We start from the raw sequence: 23,633 nt of genomic DNA, 5'->3' as shown, positions 1-23,633 counted from the left end.
TGTGTTGTCGGCAGATGAAAGATAGCTGTCTCTTGCAGAAGCAGTGAGAACTGATGCAAGACTTGCTGTATGAAATACAGACTTTCAGATTAGAGTGCTCTCTCTAATCTCTCTAGGCGGCCCTAATGTGCCTCATCCTTTGTTAGGTTACCCCACCATTGTGCAGGTCCTATGCTCTATCTGACCCTGCCCTTTTAAATGTCTCTTTGCCACATAATACCTTTGTGGACAAGGAATAGGGAGGAGTATTTATGTACCATTTGAATGTTTTTTCCTTAACATGTTGTTCAGATTTACTGGAAAAGGTGGGTGTCACCTCTACTGGCTGCTGGGTGAGCCCTCTCCTAATATCCCTGGTGGAGCAGCGCCAGCTCTTCTTCTGGTTGCTGCTGCCTCCATCCCAGGGATGGAGAACAGACCGTAGCTCTTCAAGTGTTACTACCACAGCTGACCCAAGTGAGGAAGAGGGTGGTGGAGGAACAAGAGGTTCTGTATCTATTAAAGCGTGTTCTCCTGCCTGTGGTAAACACTGGACACAGAGAAAATACAAGAAAAAGGTGTTTGCTGAGGGGAAAGAGAGAGAGCAAATACCTGGAAACTCAATTCTGTAGAGAGGCTTATGGGATTACAACTCCAAATGCCATCAATTCTGCTCTGATTTAGTTTTCTTTGGACTCAGGAACTCACTGAGGAGCAGGGCCAGAGCTGGCAAGCTGCAGTTTCACCATGAGCACACTCTCTCAGTGAGTTACATGCTTAGATACACAGCTGTGCCAGACAAGATTTTGATGTACAACTTATTTAGACAGCACCATCGCTAAGCTGGAAGAAGCCCCTCTTGTGCATTGACCATAGAGATTTACCTGTATCTCAGTCCTCTCTTTTCCTTTGAGACCACAAGTGCAATCTCTTTCTACTGGCTATGCCTGTGTTCTTTGTTTCAGAACAGAGTGGTACACCAGAACCCTGGAGAGAGGAATTACCACATCTTTTATGCTCTGCTGGCTGGCGTGAGCGGGGAGATGAAAGGTAACTTAATTTTCTGGGATAGTGCTCTTTCCTCTCTCCAGTCCAGCGTGTGAAGCCTTGGCAGGTATAAGTCAATTAGAGCACGGATATTTTGGGTACTTGATACATAACTTTTTCCTGAAGTCTGTGTGGTGATTTCATGGAAAATACAGAAAAGAGAGTTGAGAGGAAGAGGCTGAAGATGACAGAAATACTGCATGAGTAAAGATGCCTCTTCAGGAACTCTGAAATGGAGGGCAAAGTCTGTGCAAAGTGAAGAGGGGGTATAGAGATCAAATAATAAAACTGGCTACAGGCAAAGAAAAGGTGAAGAGTCTTGATTCAGATGCTAAAGAGAGCTGTTTGATGAGTTCAAGGGTTGGTCTGACAGGCATGTTTTTGCAACAAACTGTCAGCACAGGTAGTAAGAGAGAGAAGAGACCAGGGGTGCAGTGGCATCACTAGAGTCAAAACACATCTAGTATCTGAACAAAGGGTCTATAGTTCTGTACATGGAGAAGGGAGAGGAGGGTCTGGAGGAGGGCATGTGGGGAAAGCAGCAGGTGCAAGATGTGGAAGAATCCTTTTTCTAGTGCAGCACGCCTTTACACACACTTTCATGAACCTGCCCCTGGCACCGCTGAGCACTGATGGTCTGCTGAGGAGGTCAAATAGACAGGCAGGAATGTGTTACATCTGCACTCGGGCTTGGGGGGGGACAGGGGAATTTCTCAATGCCTTTATTCTGTGTGTGCCAGAATAATCAGATGGAAGAACATGGAGTAGAAGGGAATATGGCTTCAGTCCTAGGAAGTTCATGCAGGAATGGCTGTGTGGCTCAATTCATACATCCATCTCTACTGCAAAGGGAAATAGTGGGGCTGTGGTTAGTACCAGATGCTTAGGAAAAGCATACAAAAAAAAAGTTCTGTTCTTCAGCAGATCTCTGCAGGCCTCTGCTATTCTTCCCCATCTCCCTTTCTAAGCTGGTGTCCCAGATTACTTCTCTTCCCCCATCTGTAATGCATTCCTACTTCTTGATCACCCTTTTCTCCTTTCTCCATAGATCTTCTAGTTCTCCTCTGTTCTTTCTGAATTGAGAGATCAAACCTGCAGATAGTTTTCAAGACATGATTGTGCCAAAGATACACACAGAGACCTAAACCAGTTTTTATGTTTTGCTCTGTGTTCCTTCTGTGTAGTTTTTAGTAATCAGTTTTTGATTGCTGAGATGTTTTCAGAAATCTTACTGTGACTCTCTGAACTGTTTCAAGTGGTGATACCTAATTTAGAGGTCCTTGTATGTGTATACAGTTAAGACTACTTTTCTGTACACTTAACAATATTGAATTTCATCTTCCTTTTTTTTTGCGGAATCACTTCAGGATTGAAAGATTTTTCTGCGGCTCTGCAGTCAGCTTGGGATTTGATTGTTCTAAATCATTTTGTATAAACAACTGCAAGCTTTGTTACTGCACACCTTCCTCTTCCCCTTCCCAAGTGCATTCACTGTCTAGGTGTGCCTTTTGAGGCATATGAAGTCTGTTCAGATGAACTCCCCCTGTGATGAATATACCTATTGTTTTCGAGGACTAAGATCATAGAAAGAAAGCACTGAATGCTAAATAAATTGTTGTCTTTCCCTGCCTTCTTCTCCTCTGTTGCAGAAAGCCTCTCCCTCTCTGAGCCAGAGACTTACCGTTACTTGAACCAGTCAGGCTGTGTGAGTGATGAGAACCTGAATGACATAGAGATGTTCAGCAAGGTCATGGTGAGTCCTGTTCTAACACGTCCTCAGCTCCTTAGGCACAATCTCACGGACTAAGTGTGCTTCAGGGTCTAGATTTCACAGGCAGAATTTATTTGCCCTAAGCCAAAATTTGGTGTTCAATGAGCTTCAAACTCAGGTGTACCCATTCCTGGTTAAAACAAGACTAGACAAATGTTTCTAGTGCACAGAAATGGGAGAGTTTGGGAAACAGTCAAAGTTGAATAATAATTTAGAACGACAGAGCCTTTGGAGAGCATGAACCTCACCCCCACCCCATAATGATTTTTGAGAGCCCTATAGGTGGCCTGAACCAGGAAAACTCACAATGACCATTAAAAGAGGAACACTTTGCCCTAAAGGTAGTGTTCTCCAGAAATGTTTTAGTTATGTCAGCTGTATAAATGGAATATTCTGCCATTTCACACAGATATCAAAACATCCATAATTCTACAAGAGGTTATGGACTTAGCAGGATGGATATGCAATTCGTGTTTTGTTTGATAAGTGGTGTGTTATCAGCCTAAGGGTTCTAATAAGGTAGGAAAAATGAGATACACAAGGTGAGAAGAAGCAGCTTAAGATTTCAATAACTCTTGCTTAGATGTGATTTAAAGGAAAGGAATATATCCTATACAGCAGCTGTTTCAATTTTAGCATGGCCTTTATACTTCAGATGAGGAGAGAGCTCAGGGCATGCGTGTGGTTCTTGCATTGTACTGTGGCTGTACCTACAGCCAACACTGTGTGTATGGTTTTGCATAGACTGCTATGAAGGTGGTGGACTTCAGCACAGAAGAGATCCGAGACATCTTCAAACTTCTTTCTGGCACACTTCATCTGGGAAATGTTGAGTTCATGACAGCTGGTGGAGCCCAGATTACAACAAAAGCAGGTAAATGAGACCCTTGCAACTTGGTCGACCCCACAAAGCCCTGTAAGGCCTACAGCAAAGTTCACTCCACAGTCCTCTCCCCCTAGCCTGGTCAGCAGTGCCTTTGCTAGCAGATTCCCTGTAATTTAACTCCACAAAAATATTGCCACAGGACTCATGGCTTTAGAGGACCAAAATGTTTTAGTTGGGCTATGATCCATTTGTTCTGGATACTCTCAGGCTGAGTCCACAGTCTCATGGTTTCTCTTTTGCATTGAAAGAGCAGGAAGAAGCAGGAACAGGGAGGAGTTTTAGATAAGACTGTTACAAACCCTCCTCTGAAGCATCGCTAGTGTGCACTCTGTTACAGAGGACCAATCTGAGCTGGTCTGGTAAAGTCTGTCTAGACAGACAGAAGTAACAGAAGTAATAACTATGTATCACAAATGCTTTCAGTCTCAAGTTAATTTCCTCTCTTCAGGACATCCAAGTTTAGCAATCCCAAGCTCAGGCTGCACTATTGTGCCTTTAGGAAAGCATACCTTCCTATTTAATAAATACTTTGCTGGTGCTGAGCTTTACGCCGTGTTTTGTTCTTCCTGTTGACAGCAGAAAGGCTGACCTATACAAGTGTCTGTCTGTGGCCCCCAATGAATGCTGACCCTACCTTAGACTGGGTATGTAGGCTTACAGCATCAGGAATGCCAAGGGGAATTAAGTAAATGGGATCTTCCTGCTGGAATTTAGTTGCTTGACTTAGAGGAGTCCCTGGGATTTCAACAGTGAGCTGCAGAACATGCATCCCTCACAAGTGAAGGATAAAAAAGTGTTTCCATCTTTCTTATTAGTGCTGAACATTGCCAGTGACCTCCTGGGCTTAGATGCCTTCCAGCTTTCTGAAGTACTGACTCAGAGGTCCATGATTCTGCGTGGGGAAGAGATCAGCTCCCCTCTAACTGTGGAACAGGTAAGCATCCTACTATATGCTTCTGTCACTTCTACATTTCCAGGACTTTACCATCCACTCAGGTTTAGGGTTTCCTGTTACGTTCCTGCTCAGTGCTGATCTGTGTCCTCCAGGCTTTTGCCCTTAACAGTAGTTAGGATCCCAGCGTTGCCTCTTCTGCTTTTTAGGCTTCACAGGGCAGGAGGAGTTCATTTGTAAAAGGCAGTGCACAATATTGATTTTAGGTCACCTTCAGTCACCAGGAATTGGCCATGCTCATATTGTGCGGTGTGTGCATCAGATGCTTTGTGGTAATTGCATGTATGCATCCTTTCACCTTGCAGAACTCCCAGTTTATGCTGCATTGACTGCAAGGTAAAAGCTTACACAGAGTTACCACAAAACATCTGGCAGATGTTAGGTTGTTACTCCACAGCAGCTTGTTTGTGTATCTACAGGAGCAGAAGAGGACTAAACAGGCTTGTATGTATGCTCATCTCCGAACCTGTACAGCCTTTGGGGGCCAGTCCTACTCATCTGTTGCATTTCTCTGTGGTTCATTGCACTGTTGTCCCTACTAACTGTAACTTGTGATGTTGCTGATCACTTGAGGGCACTCTTGGTGTTTTAGGTCCATGCACAGATAACTGTGGAACATCATCCTATGTCATTAAGAAGATGCAAGACACTGGGAAGCAAGGGATAATATAGCTAGGATGGAATAAACATGATGTTATAGGAAAATAAACATCTGTGATGGAAAGCTTGGGCTGGCATGGACAGCAGAGAGTTATCATTCCAACCCTTACGCTAACAGAGAAACCAGTGTTTTCAGGCTCCCTCTGACAGATGTCAGTCTAACCATTCTTAAGGTCTCCTATTGAAAGAGTTTCATGGCCTCTTTAAGTATCCTTGCTCAAGCTACAGTGGAGACTAGCTGAAAAGTTATCCTGAGATTTAGATTACCTTTGGCATCCCAGCCATCAACTTTAAAAGCTTCAGTTTATGTGAAGTTTTTCACTTGGTATTGTCTTTTCTAAGCTAAACAATCCAATTCCCCCAGTTGCCTCATACGTAATTTTCTAAATCTCTTTTTCCACTGTCCTTGTTTCCACACATCTTTCAAGAACTGGCATGCACTTCTCGGACATCATATTCAAGCCGAAGTCTCAGCAGTGCCCATTTCAGCAGAGTAGTCACTTCTTTTCTTGTTTTGGATACAACTGCTAATATATCACAAGCTGAGCTTTGTCTTTAAGAAATGCCATGTTTTTGTCATAGTCCATGCAATGCTGTTGCATGACAATTATGTTTTTGCCTAGAGTCTGGAGTCAATACCCTCAATATCTAGTACCATGGTTCCTCTTCTCCACTGTCTGTCCTAGATAAACCACACCTTTCCATAGCAGCACGCAGGGATGGATAACAAATAATGCCAGAGATGTTCCATGCAGTCCAGAGCAAGAGCGTGCAGGTGTAAGTTTTACTGGAGTCTCCTTGAGCAGAGCTTTCCCTGAAAGCAAGGCCATTCCCGACATTCTTGCTTGTTGGACCCCTGCAGCCCAGTGACGCCCGGTACTAAGACTGGAAGAAAGCTATTACAGCAAGTGGGTGCTACAGCCCAGGTGTCATCTCTAGGCGGGCCTGTTGCACCAAACAGCAGCCGTGTAGGGTTGTACAGGCCTGTAGCCCTCGAGTACTGTGCCCACCTCTTCCCACTTGCTGTTGCTGGAATGCAGCGATAGAGCTGCCAAGGATTTCTCCTTCTGTAACGGGCTGGTTGCCCATCCGAGCTTTGACATTTCAGTGGGTTGAATGGATGAACTGGCCTGAGGGCGGGCAGGGCTGGGAGGATGAAAGGAGCCTTTGAAAATCTCATCTGAGCCATGCTGTGGGGGAAGAAGCTTTGCTTACAGCTGGATGAGGAGGTCCCATTCCTGGGACATGAGCCCAACTTACTGTGCAGTCAGAGGCATGGCCCTGAGGGCCTTCTCCCTCCTGACTAGTAAGGCAGACCAACTGATGGAGAGAAGAAATACCCAGAAAAGTCATGCATGACTTCTTTGAAATGTGCTGTGGAGAAGGGAGGTTGCTAGGTCTTGGGTTGCTGGAGGAAAGTACCAGTGAGACTTGGTAAAAAGGAGGATCTTGATGGCTGAGCCTCAGAAGCAAGCTGAGCAGGGTTGGGAGGATTTGGAGGTGGCTGGCCTGTGCCTTTAGTGAAGCAGAACAGGAGAGGTGGCATTATTCAGGCTTGCAAAGCTGGAGAGGAAGAGGGTATGTTTAGAAGTCCTCTGACATTGCTGCCCAGGGCTACTGAAGGAATTACCTTGGTGTCACGGCTGAGAGTATACAGGCAATAACTGATCTAGATACCAACATTTATTTAAGAATTTATGAGATTAGAGCTTTTACCCCACTCGATTACTTGATTATTTCACTCACCACCACCCCCAGCATTATGTTCATCAAATGTCTTTTCCCAGTAGGGAGAGTACTGCTTGTTCAGGAGGGTGAGGCAGGCAGCTGTGCTGGCCCAGGCTGTGCAGCTCCTCACGTTACCCATCTCAGAAACTACCAGTCCAGATCCCTGGGCATACCCTGGCTTTTGTCTTCAGGCATCTCTGATCTCCATGGTATTTCACCCCATCCAGAATCTTCCAGTCAAGATCTTTGTCTTTCCTGGCCCCCTTCTTCTTTTTAGTAACACTTATTTTTGACCTCCTCTTCTTTTCTGAACCACAAATCCTGGTTTCCCAACCTCAGTAGTCTGTGGGCAGATGCAGAGCATATGATCAGCCTCTTAATTTGCGGTTCTGTCTCATGTCTCTCTGTTAATCAGAGGATATGGGGCATGACACTTTTGTTTAGTCCAAGTGTTATCAGAATGTACAACCAGCCCATTCCAGTTACTTCTGCTTGAGAGTTCAAAAGTTCAATTCTGGACATTCGCTGCAACACTTACATAGGAACAATTATCCGCTGCCAGTTAGTGTTCACAATTTAAGCTTTTTTTTTCAACCTATGACTCTTGGTAATGATCACTGCATGAGATGTAGGGCCAGCTCCAGAAAGGTGTCTCAGCCCACCCTGTTCTGGGGCAAGTGTCCTGCTGATGGCCACCTTCCAGGAAGATGATGCTCTTTGCAGGGAAGTTCTGGAAAGGCATCAGCTAACTTCAAGACGGAACTCTCTATTAGGATCCTGTCCTGCCAGATTTTGAAAAATTGAGCTGACACCCATCACACTGCTGTATAAGGAGTACTGAACTATTTTGCCTGTCACTGCAAATGCTGGCTCAGGTGGTGCAAAGGACTGCTATGGGCTCTTCGTTGTAAGGTATTTTGCCACCTACCTTCCCCCAGTACCTGTACCAAAATATATCAGTGATTTTGCTACTTCCTTCAGCCTCTCAAGTTCAGTTACCTGAAGGTCAGTGACAATAGTATATCTGCACATGGCTGGGCTATTTGCAAATTTGAATGTTGACTGTACATATAACTATTGCACTGTGCATAACAAATAAGAGATGCTGAGGCATCTAAAAGGAGTGGAGGGACCTGAAGTCCCATAGAGATTCCTGGTGCACCTTATGCTTTCTGTTCTCCCTGTGCCTCATTTTTTCCTCTCTGCATTTACAGGCAGCAGACTCCAGGGACTCCCTCTCTATGGCACTGTATTCTCAGTGTTTCTCATGGCTCATTAACAAGATTAATACGAAGATCAAAGGCAAGGAAAACTTTAAGTCTGTGGGCATCCTGGATATCTTTGGCTTCGAGAACTTTCAGGTCAGGATTTTATCTTTTGCAGGGCGTGTTGGATTTGGAGAGGGCAGTGGATGTAGGGAGGAAGTTTTTAGGTTTGTATCTTGTGTAGGATAGCATAGGGCATTCTGGGACTTCTCCACTGCTCTCTCCCCCTGAGAGTGGCAAAATCTACTTAGCTGCCCATTTCTGGTAGCTTTAATTGTGTAGAGTGATGGTCAAGGTCTGGTTTGTGACGCAGACCTGAAGCAGACATGCTGCGGTAGGTAATATTGATATTTATGGAACTATGTTTCTTTCTTCTTAAGAAGAAGAGAAATGTGATTGTTCTTATCATTATTTACCACCATATAGACCTCTTGCATTAGGCTAGCATGAGCTACAAAAACTATTCTCCTGATGTGCCTTCCATACTGTTCTTCTCATGTCCATCTAACAATCCTTGTCTCTGTGCTCTGTGGCTTTATTGCAGGCCTGGCACCTTCCCTGTAGCTGTGGCAGGAGATCATTTATAGCCCAGGGACTATAGACCCATGTTAAGTTGTATAATCTTTTTTTCTTCTCACAGGTGAATCGTTTTGAGCAGTTTAACATTAACTATGCAAATGAGAAGCTGCAGGAATATTTCAACAAACACATCTTCTCCTTGGAGCAGCTGGAGTACAACAGGTGAGGGGGCCTCCCAAACTCCTCTACTTATTGCATGAGGAACAACCTTATTTTGTTTATTTGTTTTGATCATGGCTGTTAGCTTCATGTAATGACTCCCACTTCTTGAGTTAAAAGAGAGCAAACCATTAGCCTCTATCCATTCTGTTTGTATCACAACTTATGTTATTGACCGCCATTATGCCATGCCCCCACAATGTGTAGTTTTGCAAAATAACAACAAAACAGACCTTCACAATTTTGAAATATCAAACATCTTATTCTAGATTTTCTTCTCTTTCTAAGCTGAACAGGAAGATCTTGGGCTCTAACACATTAGAACGCATGGTCACTTGCCTGATTACTAACTTGTGATGATTTATCTAAGGTGAAGGTATTGTTATGCAGATGCATTCTTGGTGTGTAGAAAGTAAAGTCCCTAATAGTAGATAGGTATCTGGCAGCTCTTTCTGTTCTAGAGTCCTATGCTATGAAAATGCCTCTTTTACTGAGCAAGGAGATTTAAATCACTGTTGTCTGAGCTTAAAGAGCATGGGACTTCCTGCACAGATGATTCTCTTTTCTCTTTTTTTTTAAAGTACCTGGGATGCTCTAGATTATCTCAGCTTCTAGAGAAGCCTGCTAGAGAAATACTTCAGTTCTTGTTCTGAAACAAAAGCCTTTATGTTTGTGAATGAAGCAATTGAGTCGGGTCAGTGAGGGCAAATGAGAGCAGCTTTGTAAAGAGAGAAACTGAATAGGCAATTCATGAAATTCTAAAGATTACAAAACTGCAAGACTATTTATGTACTCACTTCTCAGGCCAATTCCACCATTGCAGGAAGCTTGCATTAAGAATGGTATCACTGCAACAAAAGATTTTTTCCTGATGATTACATAGGAGTTTAAATTCTGTGTCTGAACTTTGGAAAGGATGAGAGAATTTTATTATTAACTACTCTTCAATTATTGTAGGGTAATGTGATTAAAGCTCACATTTCACAGTAGTAGCTTCATGTCCTCAGGTTTAATAAATAGCTCCATGTATTTTGTCACTCAATTAAATAAGGGGTCTGTGGCACTAGAGGCAACTTGACTCGTGATTTCATTTGTTTCAGATAATGCTGCTTCCTTCAGTTCTGGAAGGACTTCTTACTCTCAGAAGTGATCCGGGAGGCCTTTTTGTAAAAATATATGGCCTCTCTGACACCCATCATTGCAAAGATTTAAAACATTGTGTACTGGTATTTTTTGTCATTAAGGGCATAAGATATTCTGTTCCCTTTGGAGGATAGATGCTTCTTTCCATTCTTTAGAAATGATTCTAGTTTGCTGCTCCCAGCTGTTGGCCACAAGTTTCTGAATGCTTTGAACCTGAACATACAATGTCTAGGCTAAAGGGTTTGTTGGGAACAGCTCCACTGTCTTCAGAGCATTAGCCTTTACCTGAAAGGAATCTGTATCAGTGTCAGTAAGCAGCTTCACACGTAGCTGTAGTTTTCCTTGGATTCCTGAGCACGAGTTACTCACAGGCTTTCTGGATTCATGGGTCAGCAGTTGACTCTTGGACTCTTGTGTAGCAAATGGTCCAACATCACCACCACTTGGGCTGATGTTCATCTCTCCTGAACTAGCAGGAAGAGCTTTCCATCACCTGGAAAAAAGGGAAGCACCAGAAACTGAGAGCAACTACAATTTCTCACTGCTTGGTGTGGAATTTGCTCAATGACTGTAAGATGAGCATCAGTCTAAATCACCAGGATGGATAAAAATGGCTGTCTCCTACTTATATCTCCTTGGGTTAGCAGTGCCTTGTATATCCTATTTTCTTTCCTCAGGCATGGTGGAGCCCAATTCCTGCAAACCCTCTTCAGTCCTGGGAAAGCCATTCTCAGCCTATTCTGTTCTCAGTGCTCATGGGGGTATTGGATCTTGCTTTTCATATTTGATCTGTTTGTTCCTGACTTTCAGGGAAGGGATAAACTGGGAAGCCATTGACTGGATGGATAATGCAGAGTGCCTGGACCTTATTGAGAAGGTGAGCAATTATCTGGGACAGTTTCCAGGGACCACAATGGTGACTGCTGATTGTCTTGGGGCCTTCCCTGTGGTCTCCTGGTTTTAAAAACAGGTGGTTGCTTAGATCCTCTTTCCCTCATGACCTGGCAAAAGTATGAGCTGTTCTACCCCTAGTCTCAGCTCAAGAAAGCGTATCTGTGCTTGCGAGTGAAAGCAAGCTTAGGGAGGGTGTCATAATTTAAGATAGGGAGCATGGTTTAAGTAAAACCTTAATGTGATTTTCTAATAAATTCTTCGCTTCTGTTCTGCTTGCTGAACATGTTTACTAGCCAGAGTTCTGCTTTCAACTCAAGCTTTGCTGGTTTATAACCACGGGTTATTGCTCAATATGCCATCCAAATCTCTAGTTCTTGGCTTGTTGCTGCGTAGTTAGAGCTTTTGCTGTCTGTAAAATCTTGTCTCTTGTTTGGCTGTAGAAACTGGGTCTATTGGCTTTAGTGAATGAAGAGAGTCGATTCCCCAAAGGCACAGACAACACCCTTTTGGAAAAACTTCACAGCCAGCATATGGTAAGTAAGAAAATAACCCGGCAGGCAAATGATCAGTATGTTAGCCCCATCAGCATTTCAAAGCTGAAAGTGAAGTTTTTGTTGATGTAAAATATGTTCTTTGTGCAGGAAATTTGAAATGCCCTAGGCTCGAGTCTGCAAGTATTTAATAAGGCTACATTGAACAAAAGTAGTATGTGAAGAAACTTGCAGATAGTCTCTTGCACAGAGAGAGAGGGAGCGTGCATACTGCAGGCTGCAGGTAGAGGAGATTTGAATTTGTGGCTTGGGATGAAGGTCAGGTTCTGCTGGTCTGTGATGGGACATGAGGCAGCACCCCAGGCACAGGATGTGGGTGCACAGTGTGGTTGGTTTCTTCTGCCAGCTGACTCACAGGAGCCAGCTCCAGAGCACATCAAATCTGCCTCCTGGGGCTGGGGACAGATTTGGCTTCATGTTTTTTAATGGAAACTCTTATTGTTCCTAATTAATTATATTCTTTCCTACTCTTTCTTGTATTCTGGACATGGGAGTAGAAGGGCTTTTTCATATTGGTCTGAAAGTTACCCTGGGGATACAAAAAACACAGTGAGATCACTACAGCAGTCCCTTACTCTGTCTCCAGTACAGGCACTGATCCTCACAGTAAATAGACTGAAAACAAAGCAAGTTAAACCCTGTAGCAGGCACTTAAGGAATAAGTTACTACTTTAGCAAGGACAGAATCAGCTAATACATTACCTAGTCTGCTAATTAAGGTTTCATTGAAGCCTGAAAACATATAAATTTGTAGCCTTTATCAGACATTTTAAAAAAAATTGGAATAGATGCAGATATTCTCATTTTTCAAATGTACATCTAACTCTGCTAGTAATACTCATGGCTGCAAATTGAATATAATGGCAACTTCTATTTATTCAAAGTTATGCAGAAATATTTCCTTTCTTTAGGCTTAAGTGGATGCCTTCAATTTAGTCCATTGTGGTTTTCCCTTGTATTAAAGGTCAAGGTATATAAGAATGCCTGATTTACCTTTTTTATTGTTGTCGGTATTTTATATATTTTAATGCCACTTATTGATATTTTTAATACATCCCTCATTTTGTATTTTCTTTGTGAAATGTCCCAACCTCTTCAGTTTGTCTCCAGATGGAGAAATTTCAAAGCTCCTCTTTCTTTCTGCTGTTTGTCTCTGAACTCCTCTAGGTGTTTTCTCTATTCTTTTCTGAGATAAATATTCAAACCAGAAAGCAGTTCCCTTGGCAAGAAGGTACCTGTGGTTTATTGTACAGCAGCATGAGACTGTCAGTATTATTTTGCATTCCTTTATGCCCCACAACATTTCGACTGCTATTTTTGGTGATTTTTTGTTCATTGAGTAGCCTTCTCATTAAGCTGTTCATAGTGTCACTTCTGTCTGCTTTGAGGAGATAGCAGTTAACATGGAACCCCAGGGAGCATAGGAGAGATAGAAGATGCTGAGGAGTTGGAGTGCAGGGAGGAAAGGTGAAGTAGACGGTAGTCTAGTGTTTGTGGTTTTTGAAGGCAAAGTGTTCTTCATACCACTCGAGTCTCTAGTGCAGTCTGGAGGAGCACTGGAAGGCATCCACTTACTGTTGCTGGAAAGCCTGATGGACCTTAAAGGAAAACAAGCTGTCTTCTCTGTGTTCGTTTGTTTTTGTTTTTGTTTTTGTTTGTTTGTTTGTTTGTTTTTTGTGGATCACAAAATGCTTAAGGAAGAAAAGCGTGACAGCTGGCATTTAAGAAAATATGACCTCTGGGTCATATTGATGAAGAGCAACAGGGGCTCCGGGAGAAGGAACAAGGAGTGGGTGAACCATATGGGCTTGGTAGGTGGGGACTGGGCAAGTATTTGGAAGTGAAGTCCACTTTGGGTTACTAATTAGACAGACTTCATGAAAATAATCAGAGTTGTAGATAGCAAGAGAACAAACATATCATGCACTTGGCTTTTTCTTACTCTACCTTACATAGTCACTGCTGGAGGCAGGGTACTCAGCTGGATCATTCATTGATCTCAAGTAGCATGGCTGTTCTTGCATATTTAAGGGTTCTTATATAAAATAAAGAAAGAAAATAAAGGGAGAGATTAGAACAGTTAGTAAGAGAAAGTAAAAAATTATATGGAAAAAGAGGAAGAGAGGTGCAAAGAAAGACGGAAAACAGGAGATTGGTATGGTACTTGCTTTGACAAAGAAAAGGTGTGTAGGTGTTCTGCAAAGCTGCCATCTTCCCTGCATCCTGATCCCGTGTACTGCCCCACGTGGTTTGTGTGGAGCCCAGTCTTCATGGGTGTCAGACATGCAAGAATTAACATTTCATCCATGGCATGCCTGCCCAACCTTGATTCTGCAAACCCTTGCTCACATGAGGAATGCCTTGAAGGACTGGATTTTTCCATCTTGTTGGAATAACATATTTGCAATATAGCTGCAGATAACTGCTGCACATGTGGTCAGGCTCTGCAACAACTAAGGTCCTTGCCATCCCAGCATTGCCATAGTCATGGCCGAGTTTCTGGCTGAGACAATGTATTCTTACGGTGCCATTATAAGAAGCCTTTTTTTCCCTTTGATTTCAGAGCAACCATTACTATGTGAAGCCTCGGGTGACAGACCATCAGTTTGGCATAAGGCATTATGCAGGGGAGGTAGGTGTTCGCGGTGTATCCGTGAGATGCTTGCACTTGGGCTTGAGGTCATGGAACGTTTAGATTCCCGAAGTCAAGAATCCCTCTGAGCTGTGTGTGTGCTCTGATCTTAGTGCCCAATACCAGAGCACAGGAGGAGCAATGGGCTCACAATAGCATATCATTCTTCAGCAGTATATTCTCCAACTTGGACATTTGTTTTTCTGAGGTAACTTTTTCTTTGGGGGATGAGAAACTCCTCCTTAGTTCTGTTATTCATGTTTTCTTTTCTTGGATGTTCACAAACAAACAAAACTCAAAATAAAAATCGCAAGGACACTTTCATTGTTGGGGAGGAGGAGAAATGGTTACATGCCTACCGCAAAAAGGAGAAAGTCTACAAGGTTAAATGCTGCTCTTTGTTATTGAGGGGATGGAACAGATGGAGGTGTGTCAAGGGAAGACACCTGCACCCTAAAGAAGGGTGAATCTTCTCCTAGACTCTCATCTGCTGAGCAGCGGTAGTTGGGAACTCAGGGCACTACATGGCACAGTTCGTATTTCCCGCTCACACCTCACAGAGGATTTCCCCACACTGTGACTGCAGGCATATATCTGCAGCTCTTCCACTTAGCTCCTGGCTTTGAGTATTTTGTTTTTTTAATTGATGGCTAAAAACCACTTTCTTGTTAGTAACTGCTGAGCGCTGGAACTCTTTGACCCACAAAATTAGGATCCTGGCACATGCCCACAGTGTTACTGTGAAGCACTGCTGGAGGTTTTGTATATTGGCATGTTAATGTAGAAGTGCTTAATGATTTGTACTGCTCTGTTCCAGCGGCTCTGTCTGTATTGCAGGTACTCTATGATGTGAGAGGTTTTCTGGAGAAAAACAGAGACACCTTTCGAGATGACATTTTAAACATGCTGAAAGACAGCAGGTGTGTATGTCTCCCTTATGCTTGTGAAGAGGCCACAACTGCTGGGCTGGACTAAGGCACATTCATGTAATAACCAGGTCAAGGGAAACAGTTGTTTTGTCTGAACATCAGGCATCGTTCTTCACTATTCTTTTCCTTGTGCTTAAGTGCCCTGACAAAAGAAAGGAGAGCTGGAGAAGACAGATGAGGCACAGATGAATGATTTATCACTACTTTTGTCCCAGTTTTGAAAAGAGCAATGAAAGTAAGACAGAAATTCCCACAGGCAATTCTGGTTGTCTCCCTCTTTTCTTCTCCCTTTCCTCTTTTTCCTTCTGTCTCCCTGTCCCAGCAATCGCACATTTGCACCTGAACGAGTCAGGGCTCTTTGTTATATTGCCAAACGCTTGCCTTTGCACAGACTGCTTGGTTTCCATCCTGCTTGTTAGTGGAGAGCTTCCATGGTGTGCTTCATCCTTATCCTGATCCAAACTGAGCCATCACCATGGAACCAGCTGCGGTCCTAGTATTATACCCCAGTGCCCCTGCAATGTGACCTAGAGAAATGAGCTGACTTACACCTTGATCAAGGTCTACAAGGCAGAGATGGCACGTATTAAAAAGGGAGAGGTGTTAAATGACATGGTGGGTTCCAGAAGTTTTTGCGTTGCAGCTCCACCACATGCTTTATACCACAGTTCATATATTTACTGCCTTTGGGCTCCAGCCTGATGGGGCTGTTACAGAATTGCATTTGCCCAGAAGGCAGCTGAAGAGTTTGCACTTGACACAACCTGAGCGCTGAGAGGACGAGCTGCTCTTAGCTGCCTTACTCAGACAGTGGCATCTGGGTAATATTTTACACAGGGCTTGAAGCCAGAATTGTGGTCGTCATTGTCCAGCATTACCAGAAGGGCTCAGGCTATTTCAACAAGCTAGAAAAGGAAATTCTGCTACAAACAGTCATAACAATAAATCGTTATGTAGATTTCGTAAGAACCAGCACCACTGTCTAAGGAGAGACAAAACGGCGTAGAAGATCCCACAGAGATGGCCTACACTGTGGGTAGCTCCAGAAGGCCTCTGGCCACAGAAGGACTGTGCTTGCAAGTGCAGGGGCAGGGTTTGGGCACCACGGCTGATAAGCTACAAGAGCTAGCTCTGGACGAGGGTTACAGCATGCAGTCTAGCTGGAATGCCTTCAAGGCAGTTTTGCTTGGGGGCATATAGCTAGAGGGAGGTGTACAGGCCAGTGCAGAATGGAGATCTTCCTTTGTGTAATATCCTATTCTACAGCCTGAGATGGGTCTCTGGCTTTGCAGCCAACTGTGGCACACAAGGCAGCTCATGTGGTCTGAGGAGACAGATGGAAAGTATTAATTTCCTCACTGAATCACCCAGCTGAACAGCTTCCTGCAGACACTCTGGCAGCAGGAGTAAAAATGAGGTGTTTTGCACTGCGATGGGGGCAATACCTAAGAATGAAAGCCATCTTCTCACGGGTGGTCGGTGTCTTGCATCTTCTTTAATTCTTTTATTTACCCTTAGGCTGGACTTCATCTATGACCTTTTTGAAAGAGTCTGCAGCCGTAGCAGTGAAGAGACACTGAAGATGGGCACCCAGAGGCGCAGACCGACTGTCAGTTCCCAGTTCAGGGTAGGATGTTTTCCAAGAGAGCAGCAGGCTGCTGGGGAAGAACAGATGGGTAAAGCAAAGCCTGCGGCCAAGAGGAGTCATTCATCCTCATTTTGTGTCCAGCACTGGAAATGTGCAGGAATGTGGTACAGCTAAAAAAAGACAGTGCCACTGCCTGAAGGATTTCTCTGTATGGTGTAAGATGTGAGATGTTAAGATTGGGTACAGTAGCAAGAGGAAAAGAATATCAATAATATTTTGTTAAGTATCTGAAGCTTTTGATGTTCTTTGATCATTTATGTTGGTCTGGTGTTTCAGTTAGGCATATGTGTCCTATTTAGGCCACATCTTTTACAAGCATAGTGGCAATTACAATAAAACCTTGTGGGGGATTTCATAACCCCAGGATTATACCTGCATGTATGAATTTCCTCCATTAAGATTGTCTGCAAACTTACGTTAATGTCACAGTTTTAGAGTCCTATATTAAAAGCTTGAAAGACATGTAAAAATCATTCAAATTGGCTATAAAGCTTAGAGAGCAGGGATGGCTATGTACACAGTGTTGCAGTAAACTAACTGGGGGTATGTTTCAGACAGGAAGAAATCTCCTGGGTTACTGAGAGCACGCTCACTGTGTTGCAGCATTAAGACTTATAGTATAATAATAGGTTATAATGCAATATGTGAGTTATAAAACCCATAAGAAAAAGAAATCTCATGAATGAATCTATCTGCATTTTTAAAACAAGTTAAATAGTTGGAAAGAATCATGATCAGATACTCCTTGTTCCAGCTCTGAAAAACATTTTTCAGACAGAGATAGGATTTATTGTTTTATTACTTTTATTTTAGAACAGCTTTACTCTTTTACTTGATGAAAATAATGTAAAAAAAACAGGTTTTTGTAGGCAGAGTCAATGGAACACATCAGGAGCGTGAGGGCTGCATCAAGACTGTATTGCATCAAAAGTAGCACCTTTCTCTCCCATAGTGACTCAGCCCTTGGGTTTTGTCTTACTGCTTTTTAGGATTCTCTTCATTCACTGATGGCAACGCTGAGCACTTCCAACCCATTCTTCATCCGCTGCATCAAACCAAATACAGAAAAGGCAAGTCTTTCGTCCAGCAAAATGTGTACATGCAGTACAGGTGCCCATGAGTGCTTGCACAAATGCCTGCCTGACAGGTGCCTCTGTGCAGATCCAAAACCAGGAATACAAGCAGCTTGCCCTTCTCATCTGTTTTCCGTTCTAGTTGTTTTATTGTTTAGGAAAAATATGCTCTTCTGTAAGTAACCAGATTTTAAAAAAAAGCAAAAAAGCTGAATATGATATAGCCTTTCCCACCTCCTTCTGTGCTTACAAAACCTAGAAGATGAACCAGGCTTGTGTTGAAACCAAAGCTGTGGTAGAAGAAGCAATCACTCCTGCTTGTGTTGCCTGCACACGATTTGTTCTGGAATGCAGGGTTTGTGCAGTAGGAAGTGTCTCCTGCAGCTCCCTGGCTCTGAGGCAGAGGAGATGGATGCTTCATGAGCAAGTCAGAGTGCATAGAGACAGGCTGGCTCCCGCTTGTGCTGTGAACCGTGGCAGGAGGACATGCTGCTGACTAGACTGGGTGGAGAGCCCTAAGCTGATCATTTTCTTTGTGTGTTTTGAAACTGTACGCTATGGCAGAGAAAAGCCTGCTGGGGCTTTGTGCCAGAAAAAAACATATCTGTAGTTTGTCTTCATTTTTGGCAGTAGAAGGCTGATAGGGTCTTCTACATGACTGCAAAGATAACTGAGTCAGGGTTCTGCATTTTGTATGTGTTAATATCATTGCTCTACTGCCATGATCTGACAATGACAGCACTCTGCAGACTGCTTTTTTCTGGCATCTGCCCGACTCCCTTTTGTCATCCCTTTTATTGTACCATGGAGAGTCATGAGGTTGCTTTCCCCCTGAGCCAAACTTTTCCCTCTTCACTTGTCACACCCAAGGGTTGGCTTCCTACAGAGAAATGGACATACAACCTGTGTTTGCCTGTGCTCAGAGAAACCATTCAAGTCAGCAAAGAACTAATACCAAGATGAACACTTTGGCTCTCTTCTGATGTGTTTTTGAATCTGGATCATAATGCAGGCACCCAACCTCTTCAATCCAGATGTGGTTCTGAACCAGCTGCGGTACTCAGGGATGCTGGAGACAGTCAAGGTCCGGAGAGCAGGTTTCCCTATACGGCGCCTTTTCCAGGACTTCCTCAGCAGGTAATTGCTAGTATTGTACCAAAAGCTGTAACGGTGCCAAGGTATACGATTTTATATGTTTGTTCCCTCTATAACTGCCGTTACTGATATGGATCATTTATGTGATGTTTTTCTAACCATGTCCTTATTGACCGTATCACAGACTGACTTGGATGTTCTTTTGGAGACTGCTTGCCTTTAGGGTAAAAGTAAGAATGGAAAAAATAGCCAGACAGCCCACACTGTTTGTAGTTTTGCCATAGATTTGCTTGTGTGATGCTGTGAAATCCAGATGGTCATAGCATGTAAAAGGACAGTATCGTGCCCTTTAATCTGGAAGGCTGAAGCAAATGTTAATGGGCAATATAATTGATGATTAATATTGGAAAGAGTAATTATTTCTGTTAATTATCTGCACCAAAAGGATTTCTTGAAGTTTAAGGTTAGAAGAAAGTATCTTGGAGCATTACATTCCACCCCTATTCTGAACAAAGTAAATTGTGAATGATGAAAGCATATGTTTCAGAAAGACAGTTTTCTTTATTGAAAAATGAAGTTGAGTTTATCTTTTATTACTGGGATTGCAATGATAATAGCCAATGTGATAACAGATAAAAGTTGGGGAATGGAGGTTCCCAAATTGTGAAGAAGGGAGGTCCCAGCTGGGATTTCTCTCCCAGAGGGAGAAGGACCAATGAGAAAAAGATTACTGAGCCTGTGTGATGTGGTGAAGGTGTGCGGGCTACTGTCACACATAATCTCATGATATTCTGTTTGATTCTTAGGTACAAGATGCTTGTGAAGGTACCAAGTTCTTCAGACAACAGCAAGGCTGTATGTGCAGGCTTTCTTCAGATCTATGACAGCAGCAAGAAAGAATGGCAGTTGGGTAAAACCAAGGTACTTCATCAGTGTGACTTTGTATGAGAAATATCAGGCTATGGCTTTGTTCCAGCTACAAGGGGATGCAGTTGTATCTGGTGAGACTTGGATCAGTAGAAAGGACGGAGTAGTGATGACCCCGTTAGACACATAGGCATTGGTCTGTGCCACTGACCAATCTCAAATATTTCCCATGTTATGTGCCTAGAGATGTAGAAGGCTTTCTGGTTTTGTCTAAACTCTCTCTCACTGATCCAACCAGATCGATTTGGTTGTGTCTGATCCAATTTAAGGATCCCAGGCAAGATGTCATTGTATGCAACTGCAATGTGTGCCGTTAATTAACTCTTGCCTCTTTTGCCTGATATTTCGCTCTGCTTGGCTACGTGAAGTTCTTGCAGGAGGCAGTGAGCTGCTGCCTGGTTTATATCTAAGCTAGGAAGAGGTAGCTAGACCACCAAATGTATGGTCTAGCTTAGCTGATGGTTGTGCAGTTAGCACAGATACTAGCATACGTTCTCTGGGAAAAGGTATCCAAATGCTTCTTCCTACTTGCATAACTCAGATTTTCCTTCTGTTTTCATGAATGCCTAACACTTCTCTCTTGCCTGGTGCAGCCTGCAAGTTGTTGTTATTTTTTTTCTCCAGACATCTAGCTGGAAATATACCGTTATCTTTCATGTGATAGGGAGGGAGCTGATTCAGTCTGTGTTTTTTTTCAAGCTTTGAGACAGCTTCATAAAGAAAGGGGTGTGAGCTTTGTGAGGTACATTGCTCTAGAAATCTAGGAGTAGGGAATTGTATCTATCACAACTTTACACATACTCCAATAAATTCTTTGAAGAATAGATAGATAGATGGTGTCCAGTGCAGACAGCATTTCTAAGCAATGGGTATGCAGTCCATATCCAAAGCAGGTGGTGGTCTGGTTTCTAAGGCCTTCCTTTGTATGACTGCACTGATGTTCAAGAGAGAAGGTTTTATCAAGTAGCAGTATTTCCAGCCTGTGATTCAAGTGTTCTCCATCTTTGATCTGTGAATCTGTTCTCTCCACACTGATCCCTGCAAACCAGGAACCATTTCTGTCATTCCTGTCCCTAGATAACCCACATTGCTTGGGTGCCTGCCAGTCTCACAGAATTTTAGGGTTAAGGCCTGTGTGGCATGTGTGTGTGTTGCAGAGCTCTAGAAGAGGGGTGGTTAGAGCTAGTAAACAGGGAAATGGAAGTTTCTTTGTCAAGAGATGGAATGTATATTGCTGGGCTACGGCAAGGGCAGCAGGGAAATGCATGTGAGGACTGATGTTTAGAGCATAAAGGGTTGTAAGTGTAGCTGGAGTCCATGGATGGTGACAACCAGGAAATCCAGGCTGCTTTGAGCCCCTGGCAGCAACAGGGTCTCTTTTCTCCTCGGTTCCCATTGTGCATTTTGAACATCTGAGTCCATCTGACTCTTTCCATTCATGCATTGAGCTGCACAGATAAATTCTTTTGGAAAAGCAATATAGGTGGTAAATTATGGCAAAAAATGTGATTGTGTTTTACCAAAACAGTGGACATACTATAACGTAGTTTTTTGAATGATTCTCTCCTATAAACTAAAAATTGTCTGTATGGGGCATGTTAGTGAACAGCAGTCTCTCTGCTAGTGCTCTGGTTGCTGTTGTGTCTGAATGCTGTGGGAAGAAAGGAATGATTAAGAATGGCACTCTTTACATCTCTTTATTTTTTTATGGCTGAAAAGGAAAACTGAAGGGAGTCTGGAAGCAGTTGAGCTATCTCATTTGGTTGTTGAAGTTCCTTTATATGTGACATGATTTGGATTAGAGGTGCATATCCTGGTAGAGGGGAGCAGTTTTATTTATTCTAATGTATACATCACTCCAAGGCTGTCCTGGCCTATTCCTCCCTTGCTGCCACCTCTCAGCATCCTGACAGTCTGGGCAGCCCACAGCTGCTCAAGGTGCTGTTGCCATTGCCCTGCCATTTCATTCTTCAGGTGAGTTGCTTGATGTGCTTTGTGAAGCACTTGATGAAGAAAAGAGACCTGATTTTTCCAGAGGCTTTCAGGTAAGGGTGAAGTGAAGCTGCCAGCTAAGGGGCACATAGTGTAGGTTATTATCCTGGAGAGGAAGTTCCTGCATGTCCTTGCTACCACTTTTGCTGCTATAGGTGCAGCTCTGGTACCAGCTAGCCATTCCCAGCACCAGGTAAGAACCAGCCTGGGAGTACAGAGTCAGGAACAGCTACTGCAGAAAGATGTGATGGGCCAATGGGGATGTAACCTAGGAAGAAGTACAAGGGGTGGGTGAAGAGCAAGGCTTATAGAAGGGGGAATACTTCCTGCAAAATGAATGGAAGGATAATTATATCCCTAGCAATTGTTTGTAGGAGGAAGGAAAAGACTCTGTGAATTAGTACTGGGGATTGTGAAGCTTGGGAAAGGAAATGGGGGAGGAAGGGCAGGATGATCTTTGTGTTTTTCATTAAGAATAGAGCAGCTGCTGTGCTGGCAATTGTCAAATTAGTGTTTATGAAAAGTATTAATGTATAGAAGGCAGGTTTTATCCGGTGGCATGGCAGAGGTGAGGGCTTGCATGCAGACAGGCAGTGTGACGACGGCTTGTACCAAGGTGCCCTCATCTTCACCAGGGATGTGCTGGGATGGAGCATACCAACTCCTTCCACATCAGCAGCTTCTGTGTCCCTTTCCTCTGTGCACTTGGACCTTCTGCCATATTTGCCTATACCCTCAACACAAATTTCCTAAGGCTGTTTGATGCAGTAATCCTTGCTGTTTGAATGCATTCATTTTCACATTTCAACCTGCTGTTTTGCAGGGCCTGCTTGAAAGAGGAGGATTTTGTAGACTAATTGGCACCCAGGTCACAGTGACCCACTTCCTGCTTTCCCAGTGTTTTCCCCTAAGAATCATATGATCCCACTTATGTACACATGGGTGCACGCGTGGCTACATTTGTGCCTGCTGATCTACACCCAGCTTTCAATGTATGTTTGCTGTTGCACTGACAGCGCATGCAGGCATTGAGGTTGTGTGAGGAGCACTGGTGCTGCACTGTTAAACTTAGCCAGTGTATAATATGAGCAGATATGATAGAAATAGCCTGTAGGTTTTGTCTAATCATTCCCTCCTCAGATGAAAGTGATCTCATGTTTTCAGAAAGTAACCATGAACTGTGACATAGAAATAGCGACATTCACAGTTATTTCCACAAAGCATAAAAATATTTTTGGATTCAAATTAATTTCACTTTTCCTTGCTATCTACAAGGAGGCTAAAAAAACACCCTCGGGATGTCATTAGCTTATAGACAGCTATTGTATTTATGTTGTATGCTATTTGAGATTAACATCTCAATCTATAAGCATATACAGAAAACCCATGGTTAGGGTAAGGTCTTGAACTCTGCATACTTCAAAGTTGTTTTTCCCCCCTCCTTACTGGCACAATAAAGTCTATGTTTGCTAGCAAAATACTGCTAGACTGAGTATTTTTGCAATTTGATGAAGATAATGGACTAAGACAATGTTTTGCTAGCTGCCTTCTTGAAATGGGTGACTGCTGCTTGGTTCTGGAATGTAATGGAAAGAGCAATCCCTGCCTCAAAGAAGCCTTTAAAAGATTGTTGAGTTGACAGAGGGAGTGGATGTACAACTTGCAGGGAAGGATGCCAACTTCATGGTTGGCAGTACCTTGATAATGAACTTTCTTTTAAGGC

At 43.3% G+C, this 23,633-nt stretch overlaps 1 protein-coding gene across 1 annotated transcript in view; it reads left to right on the top strand.

The window, feature by feature from the left end:
• Positions 1-948: 948 nt before the first annotated feature.
• LOC311211127 (unconventional myosin-X-like) overlaps positions 949-23,633 on the top strand; it is a 59,242-nt gene continuing 36,557 nt past the window's right edge. The window contains exons 1-14 of the mRNA XM_084289667.1: positions 949-1,029; positions 2,676-2,779; positions 3,542-3,671; positions 4,499-4,617; positions 8,238-8,384; positions 8,929-9,029; positions 10,980-11,046; positions 11,504-11,596; positions 14,178-14,246; positions 15,084-15,166; positions 16,694-16,802; positions 17,813-17,893; positions 18,909-19,033; positions 19,798-19,912. Of these exons, the coding sequence (XP_084145793.1) occupies positions 1,023-1,029; positions 2,676-2,779; positions 3,542-3,671; positions 4,499-4,617; positions 8,238-8,384; positions 8,929-9,029; positions 10,980-11,046; positions 11,504-11,596; positions 14,178-14,246; positions 15,084-15,166; positions 16,694-16,802; positions 17,813-17,893; positions 18,909-19,033; positions 19,798-19,912 (1,350 nt within the window). The 5' untranslated portion in view covers positions 949-1,022. The remainder of the gene's footprint in view (positions 1,030-2,675; positions 2,780-3,541; positions 3,672-4,498; positions 4,618-8,237; positions 8,385-8,928; positions 9,030-10,979; positions 11,047-11,503; positions 11,597-14,177; positions 14,247-15,083; positions 15,167-16,693; positions 16,803-17,812; positions 17,894-18,908; positions 19,034-19,797; positions 19,913-23,633) is intronic.

This window comes from Netta rufina (assembly GCF_964035555.1).
Source record: "Netta rufina genome assembly, chromosome: 6".
In the NCBI taxonomy this organism is placed as follows: Eukaryota; Metazoa; Chordata; class Aves; order Anseriformes; family Anatidae; genus Netta; species Netta rufina.
Note: the sequence above shows the minus strand (reverse complement) of the source record. Positions and strands in the feature narration are given on the sequence as shown.